At 42.2% G+C, this 27,514-nt stretch overlaps 1 protein-coding gene across 1 annotated transcript in view; it reads right to left on the reverse strand.

The window, feature by feature from the left end:
- The window catches only part of fat4 (FAT atypical cadherin 4), a 103,863-nt gene extending 77,220 nt beyond the window's left edge, over positions 1-26,643 (reverse strand). The window contains exon 1 of the mRNA XM_086258932.1: positions 21,134-26,643. Coding sequence (XP_086115058.1) covers positions 21,134-26,236 — 5,103 coding nt within the window. The 5' untranslated portion in view covers positions 26,237-26,643. The remainder of the gene's footprint in view (positions 1-21,133) is intronic.
- Between the last annotated feature and the right edge of the window lie 871 nt (positions 26,644-27,514).

A 27,514-nucleotide genomic window follows, 5' to 3' on the forward strand; every position in this document is an offset into this window, starting at 1 on the left:
AGAAAAAAGAATTAATAAAAACCAAAAAAGAATTGCTTACACAGAAACTTATTTAAACTTTGATGGCAAATTTAGCTTTTTTTGTCAGCAAATAATTCACAGCATCTATTCTCTTCCAGGCGCTATGATACAACCTGAGCTCTACACACAAGCTCTTTAGTTCTTCACACAGAAATGGTTGTGACTCACACGGATCCATCAGCTGAGAAATGTGCTTACTTATTATTGTTGGCCATTTTGCAATTAAAATTAAAGTCATAGTATTGATTTAGGAATATAAAACACACATATTTTATCTAGATGGACTGAAAGATAAAGGAAGGAAAGAAATTTAATACGATAAAATGCCGTAAATAATCAACTCAAAACTGTTTCCAAGCCTTAGGGTCTGGACCCGATCAGTAAATCTCAGAGCATGCAAAATGTAGAATAACTTCTCGTTAGATAAAATTATGTTTGTATTTTTTGAGTTTTTCCTTTGTTGTTTTACAAGATAACTCTTTTTCAAATACAGTACAACAATTCTGTATGAGGCAATGTATATACTGGTAAGTACTGCAGTTTATGGATTATTTATAGTTTGCCACAATTATGAAGTTGAGTCAGTAGTTTGGACAGAAAAATGCTTGAGCTTGTCTTGTAGTTTCCCTTAGATTAACAAAACCTGCAAGAAAAGACACTACCATCAAAATGAACCTAAATTTAAAAAAAAACTAAGTATGTAACAATATTTAAAGCCTCATTTCTGTGGTGGGTGGGTAACATAATGAAGTACCAAAATATTACCTACAGATGTACATTGACCCAAAAATAAACGGTAGTGACAAGCACAATTTTGGAAACTAAACCAAAGACTAAAAAATTAGCTAAATGACACAAACCAGTAAGGTAATAGTGGGGCATAAATCACTGGTCTCTCACATAAGACATATAATACAGATTTATTAGGAAACATTTGTAACATTTTAAGGCTTGCTCAAATTTTAAGTATGCACTGAATATGATAGCGCCCAGTTATGTATCTTACATGTGGGCTTCATCCAACAACAGCTCTATGCAAACATGCTATGAACCCTCAGGGGAGATTCATAAAGAGGTAAGCTGACAGATCACTGGGCTGTGAGGGGAGGTTTGCAAATCATCCCCGAGAAATGTGCACATGTGAGGTTTACTATGATTATGGAATGAAAGCTGGGTTATCCTCTTGGTGAATTAGGTAAAATTACATTACATTACATTAATGCCTGTCTAGAAGAATGCTACCCAGAATCCGTCATGAGATCCTGCCTGGGCCCCACATCACTCACCCTCCTTGAAGGTGTTGAAATCAGGGGAGAAATTCCCATATCTGTAACCTCAAACTCTAAATTTAAGTCACCCTCAGCTGCTCTACAATCTGCTCATTTATAATGTTGAGCAACCGTCGAGGGACGGCAACTGAAAATAAACACCGCATATAGTGTTATATCGTCAAGTGACATTATCTTAAGTCTGTTATCTATTATGGTGAGACCATAATGGATGAGGGTTAAAGAGTACATGGATGATGTCTTCTCACAGCCCATTAAGCCTTGCCACAGCTGACCGAGATGAGGGAAAACGGGACAATCTATAGGCTCCGAGTGCGGCTCAGCGTCCTCTCTTAATTGCTAATATAGTTATTAAGGGATGCCAGTGGGAAGACCACCGGGATAGGATTGTCCCTGAATTATCACAGTTGCCTTTCAGGCCTGTGGAAATCCTCAAAGGCCGGTGATTCAGTGCCCACAAGGCTTTTATCATTTTCCCATGGGGCCCGAGAGGATCCCCACTAAGACCCACAAAGCCCCTCGCCAATACACATTCACAAATACTTACACATTCATAGAAATTCAATTATTACCAATTAATCACCAATTTTACTGCAAAAATTCAGAATGTCTTTTACTTACAGCTTTGAAATTGTTACAGTTTATTGCTTTTCTTTATGTTAGGTGAAAATAAAGCAGATATCTTTGGATTTTTAATTTCTTCTTGTAGAGAAAATGCTTTGTAGTAGTGATGCATGACATGGCTATCTCCTTATAGACACAGAAATTATCAGATACTGTAAGAATTCATTAAATTACACACCATAATGCAACCCAGAAGAAAACGAGGATGTGATTTACTACTACAGGAAGATCTGGCCAGAACAAATCTTTGGAAATCAGGCTTTTTTGTCCTTCTTTGTCACTTTTGTTGTCCCGATAGCTCAATTAGTTTGCTTTGAAACTGCCACACACACATGTTGCATCATCAAAAATGAGTATGTATAGTGCATGCTGGAAAAAAAAGAATAGAGATATGAGATATGAGTATCATGGACATGAACCCAATGAGACATACTGAACTTTCCATTATGCCAAACTGTCAAAGCTTTATGTAAACCAAACTTCAAGACGGCTTCATTTAAGGAAGTTCACGTTTTAGCAGAATTAAAAGTACTGCTTCTTTTTCAGACATATGCAGAGTTAAATGGAAATCTTGGCAACTGACATCTAATATTTGAGTAAACTTTGTTCCATTACTGAAAGCTAAATGCATTGAGACAAATGTAGAAAATGTACCCTAACTTGACAAGCCACTTCTCTCCTTTTTTCTTAATGTCTCCATTTTTAAAACATTTCCCAAGATGTGACAAATCTTTTCTGAATGAAGTAATGAGCATTAAGGACACTCTTGCACACATCAACCTCAATTCTTCTCTATTTTTTTCCTCTCCCGATGGCTAATGACTTTTACATACATGGATGGGTAGTACGGGTGGATGCTCCTTTTTTTCCCTTAGCCAAACAAGGGGAAATGTCTGGGAATTACCTGTTGGACCCAAGCAATCCTGGCAAGTCCAATGCAAGGGTGAGAGGACTGCAGTGAAAACGTTCATTTTAACAAACAAAGACAATGGCAGCTCAGGTCTCCAGGGTAAAATTCGCTCATTAATTCCACTTAGCTCAATTTTGCACGGTCTTCACTGAGCACTGACTGACAGAGTTTGCTACAAAGACAGCATTGAGACATCTTCACTTCTGTGGGAGAGCTGTTAAAGTTCGATAAGGCTACTGTCACGCTGCTGAAGCAGAGAAACTGTGACTTTGACCACCGATTTGGCATAGAAAGTTTCCGATCCGCCCTCCCTTTAAGGCAACTTAGGCTCAAAGAAAAGATTCCTTAACACACTTTTTCCAAATTAAACGCAATATGCCGTTACATCTGATTGCTGGAGCGAGCTTTGCTCAGCTGGGTTAAGTTAACCATCAAAACGGGTCAGAGCATTTTAATTTAAATCCGTTGCCAGGAAGGACATCAGCCCTCAATTATTTGTCAAAGTGAAAAGCGGAAATCCTGCAATAAAAACTTCTAGGATAGTCAATAGACTGTATAATGGGATGGAAAAAGAAAGACTAGAAATGCTGGCTGATGAGATGTGTCACAGTTCACAACTTCTTTCCCCTGTTTTTGCCCTTTTTTGTTTTCATTTGAATCAGTGTGATAACTAACGAGGGGAAAGATTGACCAGGCGTCTCTTTGAAGGCAACAAATACCCCCTGGGTTTGTGACATCTCTGCCTGGTAACAGATAATCTCTGCGGTCCCAGGCTGTGCCACTATTAGCATGGCAGCAGTGGTGCGCGGAGAGCCGGCCGGCCTCTGTGCTTGCTCAAACCTCGGCTAAATCTGTCTGATTCTCATCAAACACAGAAAGGGGAGAGGCAGAGGGAGAAGAAAAAAAACTCAAGCCTAGACTCAATACAGACACTGCGCCACACAACTCGCCTGGCAGGCAAAGCTGTCACCATTCAGTTTACTCCGGTCCTCCAAAGAGACAAGCCAGCTACAAAAACAGTCTGGTGGTGCCTTGAATCGTGAAAAGGAGTGAGGCTACAGAGAGGGGAGAGACAAGAGTGAGGTAATGTCAAGTTAATGGAACATGATAAGGAAAATGTGTCCTTACCAAAACAAGTCACTGTGACAATAGAAAGGTTAGTTTTAATGGCATTATCTCAAATTCTTTAAGGGTGTAGGCACTGGGAGTAGCGAGTGAAAAGAATCCTTGACCTTAGTTCCTGCAAAGTTTCACTTCTTGAGTGGTATAGTTGGAACTGGGATAATTTTTCCATCTTTTACCACCTCTTTCCACCCACTATGCCCACTCCAACTCGTCTTTTGTATTCTCACCCCCAGCCCCCCTTCCACTCAAAGGGTTTAACCTCGGGTCACTGCTAACTTCTTAATCAGTTCAGCACATGACCATTCCTTTCAATCTCCACATACCAGGAGAGAAGCACTCCCTGATACAGTAAATTACGATAAAGAGCTCACGACCCAAAATCGAAGGACCATATCCCCATATGAAAGCTGGGGCCCTCATACTTCAATAGACAGATTTGGGTGTGGGGTGGCGGGGAGGGGCTTTGAAGCACTTCTCCAGAAAATCCTCACTTCAAAAGAAGCCAGTATTAGATTGAGGGGGAAAGGGAGCAGGAGGGTGTGTGGGATGTGTGGAAGATGGAGTCCCCCTACAAAGTCTACCATGCCGATCCACTGCGGTAACCAAAAGAAAGGAAAAATCTGAAGGGAGCCAAGATGTGTGTGTTCTCGAAATTCATTGAAGGATACAGGCCTAATGGTTACCAGTTGGCTTATCATCATTTTGATGTCTTAAACCAAAAATTCATGGGCTGTGATCTCCAACTGTCACCACAGCATGATTTTACTCTCCATTGTGTTCCCATTATACTCTTTTCAACAAACGTCGGAAAGATGGTACTTACTCGCTGTCAAAGGGAGTCGGGACAATTTCCTGGGTTAGCCCAAAGGTTAGAGGTCAGAAAGTGCTCTAAAGGTTGGATGCCAAGTCGGGAAGGGTTAAAGTGCAATCGTATTTCATTTCCCTGCTCATGAAACCCTGGTAAAAGCTAGCTTCTGACCCACATCTTTTTCTGTAATCGCATAACACCTTCTGTTGAGTGTGTTCTTTTAATTGGTGTGAGAGATTACAGATTTAGCTGTGAAAAAGCATGAGATAAGTAAGCATGAGTGACAATGACGAAACCTAGGATCATATCAGACTGAAGGAAAATAAAAACTGTTTTGATTAGCTTGAGTTCTGCATCTGTAGAAACAACTCAGAGGAGCTCAAATGTGTTTTCACCCAACAACTGCGTTCTTAAGCTCCAAGTCAGGTTTAAAATTATATCTGGCAAACCTTGGTAATATATTAGCTGGGGCTTTGGAACACTTCTAAGTAAGCACTACCAGCAAATATTCCATCCTTCACACATGCTGGACGCCTGCCCAGACAAAGCCCACATACAGTATTTATCAGAAGGGAAGCAGAGCCAGGGATTACTTCAAAGAGAGGGCTCGATAAGACTGACCCGATAACCTTAAACCTAGACCAATGTACTACACTCTGATGGCTGGCCAAGGCTCTCTGGTTGACACAAACTTGTTAATACAAGAGCAAGGGCTTGAGAGCAGGATTTGAAGTGAATACAAATGACAGCAGCTGGACAACTGCTGCCAACACCCACTGACTGCATACATTATTGAGAAAAGAAATAGGTTAATGAAAGGTAAGAAGCAAGAAGGAGTGACACAAAACCTCTGCATGTATTTGTGTTCTTTGCTATATCGACAATCATTCCTCTGGTGCACCACAAACTTGGTGCAGTACTGAGGATCTGAGAAAGTGCAGTACAACATTTGAAGTAATAAGGGTGAGATATGGTCTTGTTTTTTTGGGCCTACACCTGTGACCAGTTACAGCAAAAGCCCCACTTGAGAACCCTAGTAATGCTCCTAGCACGGTCGGCAACAAATAGATCTGAAGAGTACTCTTCGTCCAATGAAGATGACAAACAACCTCTGCACCCAGAGACGATACGACTCAGAGGGAGGGTGTCAAGGGTCAGAGGATAAAACGGCAACACCTCTGCAGCCACTTGACAGGATGAAAAAAGAGCGGGAGAAGTGGGTGGCGGGGTGTTTGAGAGAGGGTGGGAGTAGCACTTGAGGCCAGAATGGAAGACACAAGCCTCCCAGCAGCAGCAGTCAGAAGCAAGGGGACACAGGGGCTACTGTTCCCATTGAGGTCTTTGTCTCCCAGGCGTTCTCTTGTTTTTCCTCAGCAAACCGTGGGTACAATGAAGGCGGCATGCTCCCCTCCCCTCGCGCAAAGGGCTGTCAATACTGGACCTATCAGACCCTGAATGGCCGAATCAGCCTTCCCATGAAAATCAAGTCAATGACCTGCTTCCCCTTAGCTCTCCTCCTTGTGAAATGGGTGACAGCTATAATTTCAATAAGTAAAACAGAGAGAGAGAGAGAGCGTTTTCTCACATGTTGCTGAGGGGACTTCACCTCAGACTCGGCATCCTCATATAAAATGCATTAATTCCTTCGTTGTGAGCTCACCGTAAATGATTTGATTGTGGCCGATTCGACATAGTATTCCGAGCTTCCCCGAGCGCCATTAAAAAAGAGGAAAGAAAAAACATGACGCTGGGAATGCTAAGACAATTTTGAACCAAACATTTAACCTCAGCCTTCTGACCCAATCAAGTGGAAGAGAAGACAGGCTTTGTCTACCTTGGCCCATCCACGAAAAGTTAGAAAAGAGAGAGCGAGGGAGAGAGGGGGGAGAGAGGAGGAAAAGAAATGTAAAGATTTTGCCAAGCTTTTGTCATGCCTTAAGGACTGGCTTAGTCAATTGCTGTCAGATCAAGAAGACAGAAAGAAAAACAGCCGTGGTTGCCTTATATAAAAAGAACACTTTCTCTCACAGCCAAGTTGGGAGAGTCCCCATAGACAGAATTACACAGTTACTTTTAAAGGATTTGCATTTAAAAGATTGCGTACAGGCCTGAATGCAGGTCGTTTCCCTGTGACCATAGAAACACTAGAAAAGGTGGAAAATTCAGTCCGCTGAACTTTAAACGACTTTATTAAAGTGTCACTAATCAGACGTGAAAGACACAAGGTTTTAGTGTTTGGGCAAACTTACAGAAAAACTCAAAAAAAGCTTAATGACCTGTTAAGAGCATTACTTTGAAAAGCCTTGTTGATGTCCCATCCCATATTAAAGAAAGGACAATTCCCTAACGTCAGGAAAAAAATTAATACCCAAAATATTTCAAGAATTTGACTTCAGCATTGTGCAGAGAGGAACTTTAAAAACAACCTGACCGTTGTCCCGTTTTACAGTATTTCTGTAAGACAATATAAGGTTTCAGCTAAACTAAAAGAAAATGCTGAAATGCAAGATATCAGGATATCAGTGTAAACAAATATTTCCCCAATAAATCCAGCAGAGAACTCAGAGTTGTCTAAAATGTCACTCTTTGTGGAAATACAATTTAACAGGTTTTACAAATTGCACATGATAAATGCTTGATTTAAAAACATTCTGGCATGTATTTCCCCCTAGAAAAAGCCAAATTCCTAAGCAGAAAATTGCTACCATTACAGCATAATGGGATAACAACCCAAAGAATAATCCCTCGCTAACAATGGTGAGATTTGAAAAGACTCCTGTGAGTCCTGCTTGGTGTCTGCCAGCAGAGTGCTGCATTTTGCAGCCACCAACCAACGATGTAATCTCATCTCAATGGAGACCTGGAGAGACAGCTTGCACACTAGCTTCTCTACCCTCCACCCCCATCCATTGATCTACCCATCCCTAAAGAAATGGACAGACCTCATTTCCATCCAACACAAACAGCGCAGTGGAATTGGGACTCTTATGATCGGAAAGAATAAAACCTCAACACGACAGGAAAGGATTGCGAGAAGGAGGAGACTTGTGGGGGTTTTGGTAAATGAATTAGCATCAATGCCACAGAATAAAAAGAACCTCTGATCTTCGAGGTCGGTCCTAATCATATACACCCTAAATGAATCACCCCGGGACTGCTCCCATGTTCATTTCTGTGCAAGAATTAATTAAAACCGGAGCGAACTGATGTATGCAGAGCAGCGGAAAAATAACAATGTAAACAACACAACAATAGGGTAATCATTGTAGGGGGCTAATTTGTGTCATAATGATATGAATTTAATTTTGCGAGACGAGGAAGATTAATGAGGGAGACACAAATACTTTTTTGAAGAAGATTTTAAATGGCGCAGAAGGGATGCTGGTCCTTCTTTTGCCTTTTTTTTTTAGCATAAATTTAGGATACTGAACTCAAGATTGTGCAAATTTAACGGATTTCACCACTGTGAACTCTAAAATTTATTTCATTCCGAAGATTATCCCGAGCAATGTGCAGTGAGTTTAAGGTTTAAAAAAATTAAAATGATCATGTTATCACTCTCAAATGCACCCCATACATCATTAAGGTAAGCTGGATACAATCTTAACTCTCGTGAGAAACTGACGTCGTTGTTTTGTTAATGCCAAACAGCACCATGTCCATGCATCCTCTATATGAAGTTATATGCTGGGGGAAACGCAGAGAATTTGACAGTTAGAGATTCAAACTGGTTCCATATGACCACAGCTGGCATTTCTCCAGGCCCGGGGCAACCACGGTTTCCTCACAGCCTAAGTAGAGAGCTCGTGCAACTCAGCAGCGGGGGTTATGTATGCAGCCTGTGAATAAATCTTGAGTTTCAAAGACAATTTGAAATCCGATGCCCAGCCCCTTTTACTGATTGCATTCCACGGCGAGAGTATAATTCCCAAAAGAGAATACCCTGAATTCAAGCGAGACAAAGAAAACACTGTAAAAACTATAAAGCCATTAAATATAAAAAAATGTGTCATTACAATCTTCTTTGAACATTTCTTAAGGCATGAATATGTTGTCATAAGAATAACAAGATAATCCTAGCTTCAGTGAATAAGTTGCTCTAGTTGCACTCAGCTCTTGAAGCTGTCCTCCATAGTGTATCCCTTGATATAACCACATGTAAGTCAATTTAACAATACGCCTAATTTCCACCAGTGGTGGTGCCAGCTCTACCTTAGACAAGCCCACATTTTGTCCGATTTAAGCACCTAATGTTATGTAGTGTTATATGGGAGAAATTGGAGTAGTTTTTGTGGGAATAAAGTCACAGAAGATGGATATCTGGAGTCTACATCTATGAATTACTGTTTAAATTCTTGCAGTAGCCCCTCCCAGAGCCACTAATGTAAGTGGTTACAACTTTGGGCCCAGTAATTGCCGTGGTGGCATGCCGAGTGCTAGTTTTCTGGCACTGGCACCAGTCTTTTGTTTTTTGTCAAAACCTGTGGAAAAGTTTCAAGATTGGGCACTACGCAGGTGGAAAAAAGGTAACGGAAGCCCTGAAAATTAGACTTTTCCTGTGATACTTCTCTTTCTCATTATTGATTATGGATTTATAAAACTGAGGGACATAAGTGAGGAAAAATGCAAAATCAGTTGACAGTTCTTTGTCGGGTGTCTGTTCCCTATTATAAGCAACCATTTATATTATATATTTGTTAGCAAATAGCCTTTGAAGACTGCATTGCCATTTGACTTTAGACAACACATCAACAAAATATTCAAACTTTTCATATGTGAAATGTATCTTTTTTATTATTAATGTAGAATATCTCCCAGCTATCAAATTTTAAAATACTGTCTCAAAGACATGACAAAAGCAAATAAAATTATAATTGTATCTTTTACACAACATGATGATATCACATTGAAGAGCAGTTTGGTGAACGAGGTCCCATGAGTGTATCCCTAAGTGGAAAACGCTTCATAAAACAGCCACAAAGTGCTGGCCACAGTAGGCAGTCGGTGAGGGACACAGTGAATATACCGCACTGTTTTACGGCCCGGCCTGCAGTGAGGCATGATGGGAAGTAATAACCACATCATTACCAACAGCGCCTCAGCCTTGTCAGACGTCAGAGACATAAAGAAAGCATGCTGAGTTCACGCTCAGGCTGCCAGTCTACCACGCTGCAGGACTCTGTCACATGTTAACATGCTCTCACACACATACGCACAAGTGTTTTTTCGGCCTGATGAAACACAATCGCACTTTCTATAAGAGTATATCCACTCACACAGACACTGTGACAGACACATAGCTGGCTGTTTAGCTGCCAAGAGATGTTGCTGTGCTTCCGTTCCAGTTCTGCCAAGTGGGGTCAAAGGTCACAAGAGTGACTGGGAAGGATCCTGAGAGTGTCGCATTTCATCGGATCACTGAGTCTTTATCAAATAGCTGCATCGAATGGCACGAAACCTGTGCAGGATCATGTGTAAATCTGCAGGAGGACGGATTAGCACTGAGCTAGCTGGCGCGCCTGAAGAATGCAGACATCACTTGTATATTGCATTTCAATAAACTTTAATATCTGACAAGAGACATATTTCAATAAAATGCAAACTAATGTAAGTGTCTTTAATAGTAGATATCTCTAAAAAAAGCACTGCACCTTTGAACAGCTCAGTTATGTGAATTCAGAGTTCATTAAGTAAGCCGTCAGGCACACACTGGATATATTGATGCTCTCAGAAATGTCAGTTTCCTTGATTCAATTATACTTTTACATTAATTCCATCAATCTGTTTTCTTAACAGCTTATCCAACCAGGGCCCCGGAGCCAATGTCAGCTGACACTGGGTGTGAAGCAGGGTGCTGGGCAGGTCGTTGATGGTATTTCCAGGTGAGACGCTGGTACTCTAGTATGACTGATCATTAAACAAACACTCCAGGAGTCAAGTCCAAGCTTATTCATAGCCTTGATAATTTGATAATTCATCAGTTAGATGCATGAAAACGTGCGCCAAAATGCTAACGTGCAAAAAAGGTGCAGTTCTTTTTAAAGTCCTTCATCTAGTGAAACGAAACTGACAACGCAGAGAGCAAGCTGGCACTGTTTTCAGCTCACTTCAGTTGCTTCACATTTTCCTAGAATAAATATTTGTTTTGATTACCTCAGTATGGCATTTACAATGATTACAAAGAGACTCAAATATTTAAAAAAAAAAAAAAAAGACTCAATGAGAAGAATAATAGATCTTTTTGGCTATTTAAGAAGAACGTGAGCAGATTTCGATTTGCTTGAATTGTAAGTGTTGAGTTGTTGCTATTTTGCTCTCATACACCCACAGGCATCTGCGCTCAGTCTGCACGCCTCACTGTAAGTGAAGCCCTCAATAGCAGAAGACCCCCGGAGCAGATAGAAACATAATGTAATATCTGATCACCCTCTATGTAATACCGTTAAATCTTAGTGTCGTGGGAGGGAAACTTCATTATGATCTGTCTGTCAACAGCCGGCCAGCCAAGTTTAGACGATGTTTCGGATGATTCATTGTTCAGTGGGCTGTTTAGTTTTTTTTTCCCATCTCAGTGAACTACATGTCAGTGCCAGAAAAATTTGGTAAAAAGTATGCAAGAACAGTAGGTTAAAGTCATGCATACGGACGCGTGCATGTGAGCAATCAGGCACGTATCTGCACTTTAACACACATATAACTAAGAAATGTATACAAAGTCAACAACAGTGTTTGAAAGGAAAGACCATAAAGTCAACTTTGAGAGCAGCAGTTTGTTAAATTACACCTCGACACAAAAGAACCTGCTGAAATTAGGCCACTTCATCCATTTGCATAGGAAAATCACAGAGTGGGCAAAAAAAAAAAAAAAAAAAAAAAAAGCGAAAATAGCACAATGTCAACGAATGTAATCGAAACCAGAACCACAGCTCGTTTAGGAGCTGAAAACAGTCAGACTTTCCTTTAGTCTGCTGCATGAGATATCACAAACTTAAAACATAACTTTTGTCTGACAACAAAGCAAAAGGGGGGCAGCTCAGGTAAAAGCCTGAGTCACGCTGAGTCGACCCCTGCGCATCGCTACCCAGAACCCTCACCAGCTGGTTTCAATTAAACTGACCAACCAAGGAGGGGAGAGCAGGGCCGCGCTCACCAAAATGGTTAGCTATTTCAAGCCAGGAGTTCTTGCTGCTCTGTTTCTGACAGCAGATCAGTTGTTCGAAATTTGTGTAAACACTGTGTTTTGTTTGCTATCGAGGGCCAGCATTTGCTAGCTGCCATGCAGAGCCACACAGTATGCCGTGCAAGACGGAAACGTTTGAAGGCGAAGCGTGCACCCAGCATACTCTGTGAGATTTCACCATCAAAGATGCTTTAAGATTATTGCTTTGGAAATACAGCGCACCAGCGCCAGCACGGAGACAACTTGGATCCAAGAATCTCCTTCAATGAGATAATAATCCTACAAAGTGAAGCTCATACTCTCCAGTTATTGTCCTGGTGACCACGAGCAATTTTCCCGGGACGTTGCACTCGACTACGTGCTCAAACAACCACAGCGTTTGAGCAAAACAACCCAGTGGAGGAGGATGTATATGGGGAATTTAAGCAGCTTGAGTTTTCTGATTGTTTGTAAGGTGGTTCAGAAGCAATCAATCTGCCCAGAAACACCCGATAAGAGGCACCTGTCAGTTAAGTAGAACCTTAAACATAAATATCTTTTTAATCTCTCTCTAGGCTTATTTTAACTTGTTCATCAAATAACGATAACATTTCTGTTTTTTAGGTGAACCAACCCTTTAAACACTCAGCCATAGGCTGTTCTTTCGGTTCCTCAGCTGAAGCTATTAAAAAAAAATACATTGTACACATTTCTATCAAATTAAGGCTGATATATTGATTTATGATGTGGTTTTAAACAATGTCTGGCTGCACAGCGTGAGTCTGTAATGACCTCAGTAGCACTCCATAATATTCACAGTACACAATTCTAAGAGGAGAAAAAGAAAGGATTAGAAAACAAAAAGAAACAAAACATTAAAATCAGCTATAATATGGGGGGAAAACCCATTAGATCACATTAGATTGGTCAGCGGATTTTCAAAGTCCAAGAAACGTCCAAAAAGCTGTCAAATGAAGAGCACGAACAGAATTACGACTAACACTCCATTGCATGATTCTAAAAATCTAACAACTTGCACAGAAATTGAGTGCCGGAAAAGTCATGCAGGGACATTTTGAGAGCTGAAATATTTCAATTCTAAAATTGAAAACAGCTGCAAATCAACCGCAGCTTGGCTTATTTTTTGAGTTAAGACCTGCACAGCAGACTGAGCAAGACAAAGCTTGCAAAGATTTTGCAAGCTTGAAAAGTAATATTATCACAACAACACAGCTACAAAACATAAAAAAATAAGTTCTGCTTAGACTCTAAATCACGGTATGGTTAACCTCTTAATAAAGTTAAAAGTGTGGCGCACGCAGAGCATGAGCTACAGTGACTCTCTTGATGGAAAACTCGTAAAATAAGATGGGAGATAACAATAACACAAGCTCTTGCTCTCTGGTGCCAGTCTATCTTTTGCTTGTCTCCTTCTCCTGACACTAAAGTCCTACTCCACTCCTCCCTCCCTTTCTCCCAGCTCCAACCTTAACTCCCCTTACCCCTCCTCCTTTCACCTCCCTCCATCTCTAGATCCTAAATTATCTGCCCAGGCTGTGGGAGATACCCCTTCCTGCCTGCGGGTCACTCATCTTACCGCAAGCAGGGGAGATGAGGGCTATGCATTTCTGCTGTGCACGTGAGAACTCTGCATGCACAGCAGAAGTCTTCTCTGTGTCCTTTTTGTTTGATGTCCCTGAAGATGTGAGGATCTGTGAGTGAGCCAAAAGCACCAAATGTCACTCAAGGGGTGCCACTGATGGACGTGAGGGAGAGGGAAGTGAGATGAGCAAAAAGAGCAGCAAGTAGCTCTTTTTTGTTTTTTCTGGGACACAAAGCAGACGAACAGGTCAACCAGGCACCACAGTCAAGTCTGAGCTCTGAAAACAATGGAAATTTGCTGTGTGTATTTCTGCATGTGGAGTGTTTGTTGATGCTAGAGAGCTCGGTAAGTCACGTGGAAGAACAAATCATTCTGTAGCTGGGATCCATTATTACCACTGAGAATATGTGCCAAAATCAACCCACCACTCTGCCTCTCTCTCTCTCTCTCTCTCTCTCTCTCAAACTCCATTCGTTTTACAAGTGAAAGTAGTGGAACATTTTTTTTTCAGCTGGAGAGACTTGGGTATATTTTATGGTCCCTTCACAGTCAGAGCAGAGCAGAGAGGAGTGATGAAGAAATCACAGGGATGTAGTCATACTCTCAAAGATTTATATCCTTATGTAGCACTTGCTCAGGCAAAATGTACAAACCAAATCATAGCTCTACCTGATCATTCCCACTTCAGCTACTCCCAATCTAACTTTTTTGCGGTTGAGTGACTGGAAAGGTTGGAAACTTTAGATCACAGCTTCACATCGACCTTTCTGATTGCACTTGAAGAAATCCCACCTGCTACAGTACCAAACAATAAAGGTCTCCCTTTTGATCACGCCAGATCCTGCAGACCAAAGGAGAAAGGCATTCCCAGCGGAGATTAATACTATTTCAGTCGCACATTTGGTCCGAGCATGTGTGCTTAAGACAGAGGAATGACCCCCTCCCAAATGAGGCATGACAATCAAAGTCACACAACAAGAGAAATGAATCTCTGAAGTGAAAATAAACGCAATGATGCAAAACTCTGCAGAGCATGCACAGCTCTGGCCGCATTCATTTATTATTCTAACCGAAGGTCCTGCATTGACTTTTCATGAGGCAGAGCAGGGGGAAAAACTTATTTTGTTTTTTTTTTTTAAGTTGCGGACAGTCAACTGCAGAGTTAAAGATTTTTCTTTTAATACACACGTACATTCCTTTCACGAACATAATTTAGCGGTTAGCCATTTTTTCTTTTAAATAGAATATGTAAATAATTTTTGTTTTAACCTGTTTAGAGTAGAACAGGGCAGGGTTACCACACCAGCACAATTCAGTTTCCCGCAGAAGACAATACAATGAGTGTTAGAAAGTTCAGACAATGCCAGTGAAATCTTAACAGTGATGTCGTTTACTTGGATGTCAGTTTATTTTACTGGATTCGACATGTGTCCAAAGCACCATTGCAAATTCCCAAATACCAAAAGACTGAGTTGAACTGCAGGTCAGATACATAATATGACTCTGTTCCTGACTTCTTGATTGAACTTTATTTTAATTATCTGTTTTTGCACAATATTTAACATTTAAGAACTTTTATGAGCTAGGAAAAGCACTTTATATTCCAAGGAAAACCTTAAAATATTAGAGACAATCAAACATTCCCCTATGTGAAAGCACTTGGCATGGTAGGGACGAAAAACTCCCTTTTAACAGGAAGAGATCACAACCCTGTTCAGGGAGTGGCAGCCATCTCCTCTTAATGGTTGGAAGGTGAGGGGAAGGACAAAGTGAAAAAAATACAAGCGTAGAGAGACAAGGACAAAACACAACTATAAATTTTTTAAAAAAAGGTAATGACATGCAGTAGTGCAGCGGTTCCCAACCTTTTTTGCGCCACGGACCGGTTTATGCCCGACAATATTTTTACGGACCGGCCTTTAAGGTGTCGCGGAAAAATACAACAAAATAAAACTAGTGAAACTGAAAAAAAGAAGAGTTATTCATAACACACGTGAAGAGACCCAGGAAAACCGAGTTAGCGATAAAAACGATAACAAAATAACGCTGAAAACCGATAAAAACCCTGAAAACCACACATTTCACACCTGAGCCTCAACTCTCGCGGCCGGTACCAAACAACTCACAGACCGGTACCGGTCCGAGGCCCGGGGGTTGGGGACCGCTGCAGTAGTGGCATACATACACAACGTGAGTGAAAAGACAAAGTGGAGAATAAATGCTCAGTGCATCATGGGACGTCCCCCAGGAGCCTGAACCCACAGCCGCCTTTCTAATGGATGGTTCAGAGTTACCTGATCCAGCTCTAACTCTAACTATTCAACTATAACATAAAGGAAAGTTTCAAGCCTAACTGCTACACAACACATGGAGATTCATTTATGATTATACCATGATTAAAGAATCTGACTCCTTATTCATTTTAACAGGTGAAAAACTGAAAGTGAGTTGTGGGATTTACCAGTTTCTGTGCCAAAAAAAGGGTTACTTTAGCCGTTTCATTACTAATGCGATGGTTGGCTTAACTTTATAGAACATGGCACAGCAGAACAATATGATCCAGGTCTTGACCTTTCAGGCCCGAGTTTCATAAGTGTGTGTTATGAGAAAAAAGTCATATGTTGAGGAGGCCTGCTGTAGCAACTACTCTAGCGTACAAGAGCTCTTCAGAAAAAAACGTATAGCACAGTATTTTTGATCTTCATCACTAATACAAGCATCTGTAAGAACGTAAAACAAGCAAAATTTCAGCAAAGCACAAAATAAAAGGCAAACGCAAACAGACAGTTCAATACAATAAAAGGCCGACATAAGTTTGACTTTGAATCCGCAGAAGAGTTCTCAATGATCTTATTTGACAGTAACATAATCATACTAATTAAAATTAAACAATTATTTTGACTGTTGCTACCATTTCATATTTCTGCTCATGAGTCTGTGTGAGATTGTGTGTGTGTGTGTGTGTGTGTGTGTGTGTGTGTGTGTGTGTGTGTGTGTGTGTTTCTGGCAGCATTTGCTTGCAGGCGTCTACGCATGAGTGAATGTTTATTCAGCTTTTATAGCGATTGCGTCTCGTTAAAACGAATAGACGCTCTGAGACAACCGGCACTCCCCAACACCAGTTCACTCACAGGTTCACCCAAAACCCGAAGAGACCACCTACCAGGAGAGCTGAGCAGATGCGTCACCTCTTCGGTCACCATTTTAAATCGCTTGTCCAGCCAGATTACGGGGTGAATTACAACCCGGGTAATGGCTAGAATAGTGTATTACCACCCTCTCTCAAGCACATGTGCACAAGCAAAATATCGCAATTAAAGCATGAATTACAATACACAAGGATGCAGTTTGTTCTGCATCATTTTTCATCCAGTTCTTGTAAAATGTGCCTTCTGAGAAACATGAAATTTTCATACTAAACTTGCATATGACTCAAATCTAATGAAAGCATTTTTTCCTATTTTTTTGATGCAGGAAATTTAAATGCACAGCTGGAGTTATCGGTAATAATATTCCCTCTTTTCTGTGGAAACTGTAGTCATCAATATTTCAGCCTTTATTACACTCACAAAACGACACGAATGCACAAAGAAGAACCAGCATGCATATCACATCATCATGTACGTGACCTTGTTCTCCTGCCTCGCTGACCTGGATGGCTTTACAGGTTTTGTATTTCAGGGAGGCTTTTTTTGTCTTCTCTACAACCCCAACGATGCCTCTGATCACATTTCCCTCAGAATTCACATTAGAGGAGCTTCAGCATCATGAAATATGGAGAAAGCGAAAGGACTTTGACATTTTGCTACCATTGAGATTTATGAATCTGACAGTGAGACTACAAGCAGTTTCTCAGAGACACAAAACAGGCACGCAGATACAAATGAGATGTAAAGACATGAAGATATACAGCTTTAACGAGGAGGGGATGATGAATCTACAGTAATGGAGTTCAAACTATCCATAACAATAGACCAACACTAATTTGAGCCTAGTATCTGACTGCATTCCCCGACTATGATGTCCAAAACCTGCTAGCAGACTGATCCCTCTTTCTTGAACCTGCTTGGAACATGATCCTGGACCACAACTGTGCCTCTCACTTCCCATGTCCTTGCAAGGGTCCCTGTGTCTGGCACTTCGAACACCCTCCTAATAACGCTTCCCGTCACCCCACCTCTTCCTTTATTCCCACAACTCCCAATAATACCGTCTGACATGTCCACAACCCTCCCAAAACACTCTTTTCTTTCCTCAGTTTCATGAGCCCAAACAGATTGACTGTGCGTCGCTCAGTGGTGCAGACAGGGGAGGAAAGCTGGCTGACAGGGGCATCCATACACATGCCTAAATCTGCCAAAGAAAGACGCTGGCACAGACAAAAAAATAATAAAAGCCTCTCGAATCGCGGCCGGGGCAGCGCAACACTTTATCCGCGAAAGTAAAACAAAGGAAGGCCTGTTCAACACTGCGACTGTGTTTACTTTTAAGGGGGGAACAATGCCTTTAGGAGGAGGGGGCAAGGCCTGACGTGGCACTTGAGGGTCTGTCCAAAAAACAGCACTTCATTTTGATTCACAGTGAGTTAAGAAAACAGTTGTAGCACTACATTGTATAGGGGCTGATGCATCTGAATGTGAGGAGGAGGCTGATGAAGGGAGAGTGTGCAGAGAGGATAAGAAACAGAGACCAGTAAGACCTCTGGTTTCTACAACAGCATTCACTCCTTTATGCAAAGGAATGCTCCAACCAAATATGCAACTTGAAAAAGAAGAAAAAATAGATTTTGAAAGGTGGCAATGAAAAGTCTGCAAAAACTGCCAACACAAATGGAAGCTGTGTGACATGTCTAGGATGCTTAAGTTCATTTAAAGGGTACAAAGACGTATTTTACCCAGAAAGTGCAATACAGACAGTGGAGATAGACAGAGTTGCTTTTGCAACTACAGTTTCATTTCTCCTCTAAGAACCAGCAAACTGTTCAGTCACTTAGCGTTTACTGATCAAAGGCTATGACTCTGAGTAATGCCGAAATATGATTTTAATATACAAGACACGGTTTCTGGGTCATTTTGATGGATGCTTTTGCCATTCTAAAGAACAATAATAAACAATAGTCTGCTGCAGCCCCATTGTCACATGGCAGGTGACATTTGCATGTAATGGCCATTTTACTTTTGGCGGTTAACATATAAACCCTAATTGCAGGTGTTTCGTCTAGCTTATAAACACCTCCTGTCATGTTGCCGATGGCCCAAAGTGGAACCAACATATTTCTTCGCCTGTAAACACGTACATTCCAGGATGTGATGAATCAAAACTTTGACTCAAATGAAAAACATCCTTCTAAACACTCAATGAATTCATCAACAATAGATAAAGCTGCCGCCAAGACATGTTTTCCCCAGCATATTTACCCAAAGTAGGAAACAGGAGAAAGAAACTCAGATCTCTGGGTAATGAAGTCATAGGAAAAACATTTCCAAATGCAAAATGACAACAGCAAAAATACGATTAACAAACTTTAAGTAGAATCGCTGTTTGGTTAAATGAAGACCTCACTGGATATTACATATGACCCAGATGTTTGCCAGAAGGCACCAACCAACAATTACTGACAAACATCCCGAGCTGTTTGAGATTGCAGCCACTGATAAAGCATGTCCAACTAGATTCTCTGTGTTTAAGTGTTTCCAAAACATCACACGGTGCACAGTGCAGGAGAAAATGCCAGCTTTCTCTCATGCATCCAATCAATGGGGAAAATGGGAAATGGAGAATGTGAAAGGGTCATAACCTCTTGGATGGAAATACTCCCCAAGTTGCTACCGGGTATCTGGTGTATAAACACTGCACTGGAAAAACATTAGTCTAAGTCAGAAGGTTTACATTGTTGTACCACACTGTGCATTGAGGTCCCATTGACAGAGGAGACCCAAACAGTCTGAACAGAACCTGTTCATCTGTGCTGTTAAAAAAATGTGGTCATAAAACCGACTGCTTATTGCCTTGCAGCACAAAAACCAGCCCGTGTATCCAAATGTGGACGGTCATTTGAATTCCACTACGTTATTAGATCTCACGCTTCTCAAACGGGAGAGATTGACTACTCGGCCAGGTGGTATGGTAAAGTCATCTCTCCAAGGGGTGAGAAAGTTCAAACTTAGCATGAAACCAATCTAGAGTTTAACGTTTGGGAATGAAGCAGTGAAGCACTATATTCTCTCATTAGCCCGACAGCAGAGTCTGCAGGAAAGTAGTTTGCCATCTTTGCTGCAGGCAAAGTGGGAGAACATTTGATATTCCCATTTGGCCTGGGCAAACTTTTAAGTTAACTCTGCTAACACGATTTTGCCAAGTAATCCTTGATTTCAATAATATGTGAGTTTGTCTCCAAATAACAGATTGCTGTATTGGATTTCAGTTTCAATATGCGTCTTGGTTGAAAAGGCATCAATCTTGAACTGCTAATCCTAAACTCCTAAATCATTTTGCATCAGGCATCCTCAGAAATGCACTAACACGAAACACATTTTTTCTTTAAATATATGAGGTATGTGTGTCATCGAGTCTGTAACAACATGGTATTTTAAGCCCTGGCTAAAATTTCAAAAACATATATAGAATCACATTTGCTTTTAATTTGACTAGCAGCTAGGTATTAGTCACCCAAACTGGCCTTAGGGTTTCCACATGACACTTGAGAGAATTAACTCCATCTCCTTCAGAGAAAACCTAAAAACAGTGCATCGCATAATGCGAAGAAACTCAATGGACAGCTTAAATTTCATTCTCTCTGTCCTGATCCTTTTACAAAGTCTTAAGAGGTCAACTAATTTTAATGGTCACTTATTGCCTATGGAGCAGTTCCTGGTAGTATAAAGGCACCCAAAGACCACCCCAGTGCCAAAACAGCCTTAGGCCCTAAGGCTCAAAGTAATACCAGCGCTGATGATGCATACCTGTACTGGAACACCGTATGAATGGCTCTCCTTTTCATTTCTGCTTCACACACAAAAGAAACCATTGTGGGTCTTGAAATTGAGCAGCCTTGAATGAATTATGTCAACTGTAGGGAAATTAAAAAGTGGTCTTTCTTTGATTTGTGCAGTTCATAACCTGCTGATAAGAATATTTCAGTTCAGGAAAGCGCTAGAGGAGCTTCCGCAGAAGACATGCAATGCTCATTTCCTTTCCGAGACTCAAATATTAGAGGAGCCACACTCAAGATGAATTGTTATGGCTAGAATGCTTTGGAAACGAGAACAATAAAGTTATCACGCCAAAGAACAAGGTTTTCTTAGTCGTGTCCAACAAAATTATGATTTAATATAATGCAAAGTGTGTGTGTAAAAAAAAAGAAAATGAATGCACACCCAAATGCAATTGGTGGCTCTGTTTTATGTGTGACTTGGACAGTCACCCACCCTCCAACTTTGCTTATTACATTTATTTAATCCAAATGTCTCTAACAAGTGCCAGTGGGTGAGTTCATGCCCTTTTCCTGCCAAACAGATCAAGTAGACCAATAGTGCAAAATATAAGGTGGCTTTCCAGTACCTGCAGAGAATAGAAAAGTCAGCAGTGTCCTTACCTCAGCACGCTGTGTTCTCGGCTGGCTGGCGTCTGCCTCAATGGCGTACACATCCACCAGGTAGAGGTCAGACCCCTGTTCTCGATCCAGCTCTGCAGCTGTCTGTATCACTCCTGTGTGTCGGCCGATGGTGAAAAGGCGACCCACAGCTTTTCCGCCGCTGCGCACCGCCACAATGAAATACTCCACTTTGGTTGCAGAGCCTCTAGGACTCGAGGCATCCAGGGAGATGACGTTGGTGCCCGGTGGCTGGCCCTCTTTGAGGATGGTGATGTATTTGGGCTGGGAGAAAACAGGTCCATCCACTCCTTGAAGGATGATGGTCAGCTCAGTTCTGGAGGTCTTGCGGTCAGTGCCGTGGTCCGTGGCTGACACTGTGAGGGTGTACATGAGTCGGGATGGAACCAGCTGGGACGCCAGGCGAATATCCCCACTGTACCTGTCCATGATGAAAGTGTCCGAGTCACCTTCCACAAGCTCATACTCCACCTCCCCATTCGCACCATCGTCCGGGTCAAAGGCCACCACTGTGGTCAAGATGGAGCCGATGACTATGTTAGGCTCAGCCACAAGTGCATTCTGGGACACAAAAGTGGGAACATTATCATTAATGTCCGTGACCCATATTGTTACATTTTTCAGGGCATAGCGACGAAATTCAACTGGAACTGCTTGGTCAGTGGCTTTGATTGTCAACTCAAAGAGATTTGAGAACTCTCTGTCAATTTCCTTGCTGGTGTATATAAGCCCAGTGCTTGGGTCAATGCTGAAGTGGTTTCCCCGTGGAATCTGCTGAATAATCGAGTACTGCAGCTGGCCGTTTATGTCTGCATCTGTGTCCTGAGCTGTAATGGTCATAACTGAGGCAGAGATAGGAAGATTTTCAGGGATGGATTTGAAAATGTCTCCAGCGGTAAATATGGGAGGGTTGTCATTAAAGTCCCTGACACGAATAACCACAGGAATGGATGAGGAGCGGGGAGTTCTGCCATTGTCCTTTGCAGTGATGTTGAGTTTGTAAAATGACTGCGTTTCAAAATCCAGCTTTTTAACCAAAAAAATGCTGCCAGTGTTAGGGCTGATGCTGAAAGTGCCATGGTTGTTTGTGGCTGTGATGCTGTACGTTATGTCTGCATTCTGACCCGAATCTGCATCGGTGCCGGTCACAGAGGCCACCAGTTCCCCTAGCCTCATGTTCTCCAGGACGTCAACCGACAGTGAGGATTTAGGGAAGATGGGAGAGTTATCATTTTCATCCAAGATGCTAATGCTAAGCATACAAGAGGAGGATAAGGGCACAGCCCCAGCATCGACAGCTATGATTTTTAGTGAATATGAAGATGTGGATTCATAGTCAAGTTTTCCAACCAAAGTCACCTGTCCAGAGCTACTATCGATTGTGAACTGTTCTTCCTCGTTGCCTTCAGCGATGTGATAGCGGACCAGTCCATTTTTGTTCTCATCCACATCTGAGGCAGAGACCCGTAGCAGCTGTGTCATGTTTTGAGCTGATTCAGAGATGGAGGCCTGGAATATGTCTTTGGTGAACTTGGGCGGGTTGTCGTTGATGTCTTGTATGTAAACTTGCACTTTGGCCTGGTCTCTAAGGGGTTTGGGGAGACCCTGGTCTGACGAGACAACCACAAAACTGAACACAGCGGCGCCTCTTTGTCTCATGAGTGACTCCCGGTCCAACTGCAAAGTGCTCGTCAACTCCCCTGTGATGGCATTCAGCTCAAAGTTGGGCTGTGGAGTCTCAAATGTGTATCTGACCTCACTGTTTGGGCCAAAGTCCTTATCCTCAGCAAAAACCTGCCCAACAAGCGACCCTCTCTTCTGTTCTTCCTCAAAATGAAACACATAATTGGTGCTGTTAAAGAGAGGACGATTATCATTTACGTCATCTAGAATCACTGTTACATTTACAGTGGCACTCAGCGGCTCCACAGCCCTGTCTTTGGCTGTAACCACCAAGTTATATCTGTCCTGGATTTCTCTGTCCAGCTCCGCTTTGATGTACAACTGCCCGTCTGGAAAAATGCCAAACACATCACCTGTGTTCCCACCAGCGATGTCATACATAATCTCGCCATTGAGACCGGAGTCTTTGTCAGTGGCCTCCACTTTAAAAAAACGGCTGTTGACAGGCTCAGATTCCAGGATGATGACCTCGTATGAGAGCTGGTCAAATACAGGTGAGTTGTCGTTGACGTCGTATACGCTGACGATGAGGATGAGGCTGGAGGTGTGCTGAGGGACTCCCGTGTCTGATGCAATGACTTCAATCTCATAGGAACTTGTCGTGATCTCCAGCGGCCCGGTCAGCGTGATGAGGCCATGCTTCTCATGAATATGAAACAGTCCTTTGGGGTTTTGTTTGAGGCTGTAGACCACCATGCCATTTGCACCTTCATCAGGATCTGAAGCTTTGGCCTGGAATATTACATGACCTGTGCTCCAGTTTTCCACTGCGCTCACATGCTCCACAGCGTGAATAAAATGAGGAGCATTATCATTTAAGTCCTTTACAGTTATGTTAACAAAGGCCTCTCCTGTGATCTCCCCAGCTCTGGCTACAACTTTGAGTTGATAAAAGCCCTGCTCCTCTCTGTCTATCTGGCTTGATGCTGTGATCTGACCTGCACTGTTGACAGCAAAAAGCCCTCTCTGGTCTCCTGAGGTGATCAGATATGAAATGTTTGTATTTAAATCAACTGTGGTTGCTGACACTGTCCCTATAACTGTCCCAACACCTACATTTTCAAACATGACAAAGCTGTACACTTTCTGGCTGAACACTGGTGGATTATCCTGTGTGTCTATTACAGTTACAGTCACAATGGCCGGTGTGTGTGAGCGCAGGCCACTACCATCTGCTGCTGTCACCTGCAACTGGTAAGCAGTTTTCTCCTCTCTATCCAGGGGCACCAGTGTGGTAATTTTGCCTGTATTGCTATTAATGCGGAATTTGGAAGAGTCTCCAGCTGTAATTATATATTTGACTGTGCCGTTCCTACCCAAATCGGGGTCTGTGGCTGAAACCGTGGTTACATAAGAACCAGAGGGCTCGTTCTCTTTCACATTTGCAAAATACTGTACAGGATAGAAAACTGGCCTATTGTCATTGATATCCCAAAGGGTGATATTGACTTTTCCTACAGAGTGCAAAGGGGGGCTGCCTGCATCTGCTGCCTGGATGTGGAGTAAGTAGGAGGCCTGATCCTCCCTGTCAAGCTCCACGCCTGTGCTTAATCGCCCTGACACGACATCCAGGCGAAACAGCTCCTGGACGCTGGCTGGCGTCTCTGCATCAAATGAAAACCGGATAGTTCCATTGGCCCCAAGGTCGTCATCTGAGGCAGACAGCACCACCAGTTCTGTGCCGGCCGGAGCGTGCTCCACCAGTGAAACATGATAGGTGCTCTGTGTAAATGTAGGCACTTGGTCATTCACATCTGTGATGTTGACTATCAGTTTAGTGTAAGACATTTTGGGCTGCAGCCCCTGGTCTTTGGCACTAATATTGAGCACAATTTCAGATGCTATTTCTCTATCCAGCAAAGCAGCACTGGTTACCAGACCACTGTTTTCACTGATGGAGAACCAGCCCAAAGCATTTCCAGACACAAGGGAGTAGCGCAGGTTGGCATTCTGCCCAGAGTCACCATCTGTTGCAGAAACCCCTTTAATGTAGCTGCCTTTTGGTATATCTTCACTGATATCTACTCTGTACACCGTCTCCTGAAATATGGGTGGGTGATCATTGATATCATTCACAAAAATAACCAGACTAGCAAAAGAAGACCTAGCCATCGGTTTACCGTTGTCTGACACAGACACAGTCAAGTTGTATGAGGAAATTCTCTCTCTGTCTAACACACTGGCCACTTTGATCAGACTTAAATTGGGCACAGGAGATTTGTGCACTTCAAAGTGCCTCTGCTCGTTGCCTCCTAAGATTGAAACAGATATGTTACCATTAGCTGTAGAGGAGTCTGCATCTGAAACGGTAAGCAAAGCCACAACTGTGCCAATCTGTGCGTTTTCATCTACAGAGGCAAATTTAGAAGTAGTGGGAAAATAACGGAATTTCACGACAGGGTCATTATCATTCACATCTAAAAGTTTGATAGTGGCTTCTGTTCTGCCTGACAGAGAGGGCACCCCATTATCTACAGCATGAATAGTCAGAGAATATTCTTTTTTACTCTCATAATCCAAACCTTCTTTTATTATAATAGTACCTGCTTTGGGGTCAATTTGGAAAGGTGTCCCATCATCTAAAAAGTACCTGATCTCGGCATTTGCTCCCTCATCCTGATCTGATGCTGTAATCTGCAGGATGCTTGAACCTACAGCTGCATCCTCAAAAACACTGGTTTGATACTGGTCCTGCTCAAAAATCGGGGGGTTGTCATTTATGTCTTGAATAGTGACGTTTACTTGCATGTAGCCAAACTTTTTCGGCTCTCCTTTGTCCTCGACTTCAATCAGGAGCTGGTAGAAGGGAGTAACTTCCCTGTCCAAGCCTCCGGTTGAAACAAGGTGCAAGAATGCCCCCTCTCCACTAGGATTGACTGTAATATCCAAGCGGAATTTCCTCTGCTCGTTGCCTTTCACTATTCTGTACGTGGTGTGATCGACTCCGTTACTTCCTATGTCGGAATCTGTAGCAGTGTCCAGGATCACTTGCCTGCCGCTGCTGGCGTCCTCCTTAAAAGACACGACAATTGACGCGTCTGGAAACACCGGGGAGTTATCGTTAATATCCAAAACTACTATCCTGACCTCAGTAGGGTAGGTGGGATGGCTGGACAGCACCACAACGTTGATGACATCACTTTGCAAAACCTCTCTGTCAATCACAGATGAAGTGGAAATGACTCCCGTGGTGGCGTTAATTGCAAAAAGTTTGTGATTTTCGCTGAAGCGGTACGTGAAGCTGGGCTTGGTCCCTATCGTGCCCACATAGGTGCCAATGGGCTGTTCCTCTAGGACTTGAAACTCTTGACGGACTTGGCTGGATGCTGAGTACCGCGACAGAGTCCATAACATCAGTAGAATCAAATGAAGCCGGCCTGAGCCCATACCTGTGAGCGCCATGGTCAGTTAGCCAGTCCGCCTTTCTCAGACAGAGTTCATGCCTATGATGCATCAACTTTACTGAGTTTGGACGAGTCACTAAATCATTGTATTCCAGAAAATGTGCAGACAAAACTCAACGAGAAACTCTTTCCACGCTTAGTCAGTGTACCAAAGTGCTCCAGAAGTGTTATTTTATCCTGCGCACCGCGCCGTTTAATTGCAAAAAGATCCTCTAAACGGAGAGAATGATTCCTGCAGCTCAGGAAAGTCTCATTTCAACTCTTTAAATAGCATTTTCAAGAAGAAATCAGACAATCCGATGAAAGACAAAAGAAAATAAAAGTTCCCGACTCCTTGGAGATGCGTAAAAAAAAGTTTATCCAAAGTTGGAGCGCAAGTCAGCGGTGTTAAGTGTATGCAGGCGAGCGAGCCTACGCACCGTCCCGTAGAATAACGGTGCAGACGCTTCAGTCATATTGTGCTGGAGTCCCAGTAAGTTAGAACAAAGCCGGAGTTCGCCAAACTCCCTCCCATCCCCAGTCCCATTGGATAGCGGTGCTCCTGCCTGCCCGCCCACAGCCTTTCCTCCTCTATTGTGGAGTACAGCTCGCTATCCCCGCTTGTGGAAGAGGACGTCAGTCAAACACGACAGGTAAGGATGCCCCAAGAGATCTTAATTGTCAAATAATATGAGACATATTATCTTTTCTGCAGAAAAAAGGAGACAGTGATCACCACAGAAACTATTTATATAGAATATAAATGTATACAGTAAAGGCATAGTTTAACAAATTCTTTGCATAAAACGAGGTGAAATTCTTCAAAATAATCATTTTAAAACCATTCAGGGCGCTGTGAAGTCCTCTTTGACATGCCAGACCACATTTTCAGAATGTATAAACGATTTCAAATATAAAGATGGTGAACAAAACACAATAAAGTCTGCACGAACTTAAAGAAATGTCGAAATTTCACAAGCTGCTTTGGAAGTAGCTGCTTGAATTAAAATGACAATTCAGATGAATCATTATTAAATAACATATTGCGTTTGAACTGCAGAAGAACTATTAACATACAAAAAATAATTCTTATTTATATTATATATATTAAGGCCACGTTCTTTCGAAAGATGTTATAATTAAGAGTTTATTAGAGCTTTATTAGTAAGTTTTTTTCTTCACTGAATCATACGATCAAGTAAGATATTTGCATATAATGTAAGGTACAGCGAGCGTCCAAGTCATAGGTGAGTCGCTCCATCTAGTGGCCAGATTATGGTACTTCCGAACAAACTGT

This window comes from Aulonocara sp. 'chitande type north' Nkhata Bay, linkage group LG2 (assembly GCF_057382095.1).
Source record: "Aulonocara sp. 'chitande type north' Nkhata Bay isolate Kocher_YH1m ecotype deep benthic linkage group LG2, A_spYH_male_GT1.1, whole genome shotgun sequence".
Taxonomy (NCBI): domain Eukaryota; kingdom Metazoa; phylum Chordata; class Actinopteri; order Cichliformes; family Cichlidae; genus Aulonocara; species Aulonocara sp. 'chitande type north' Nkhata Bay.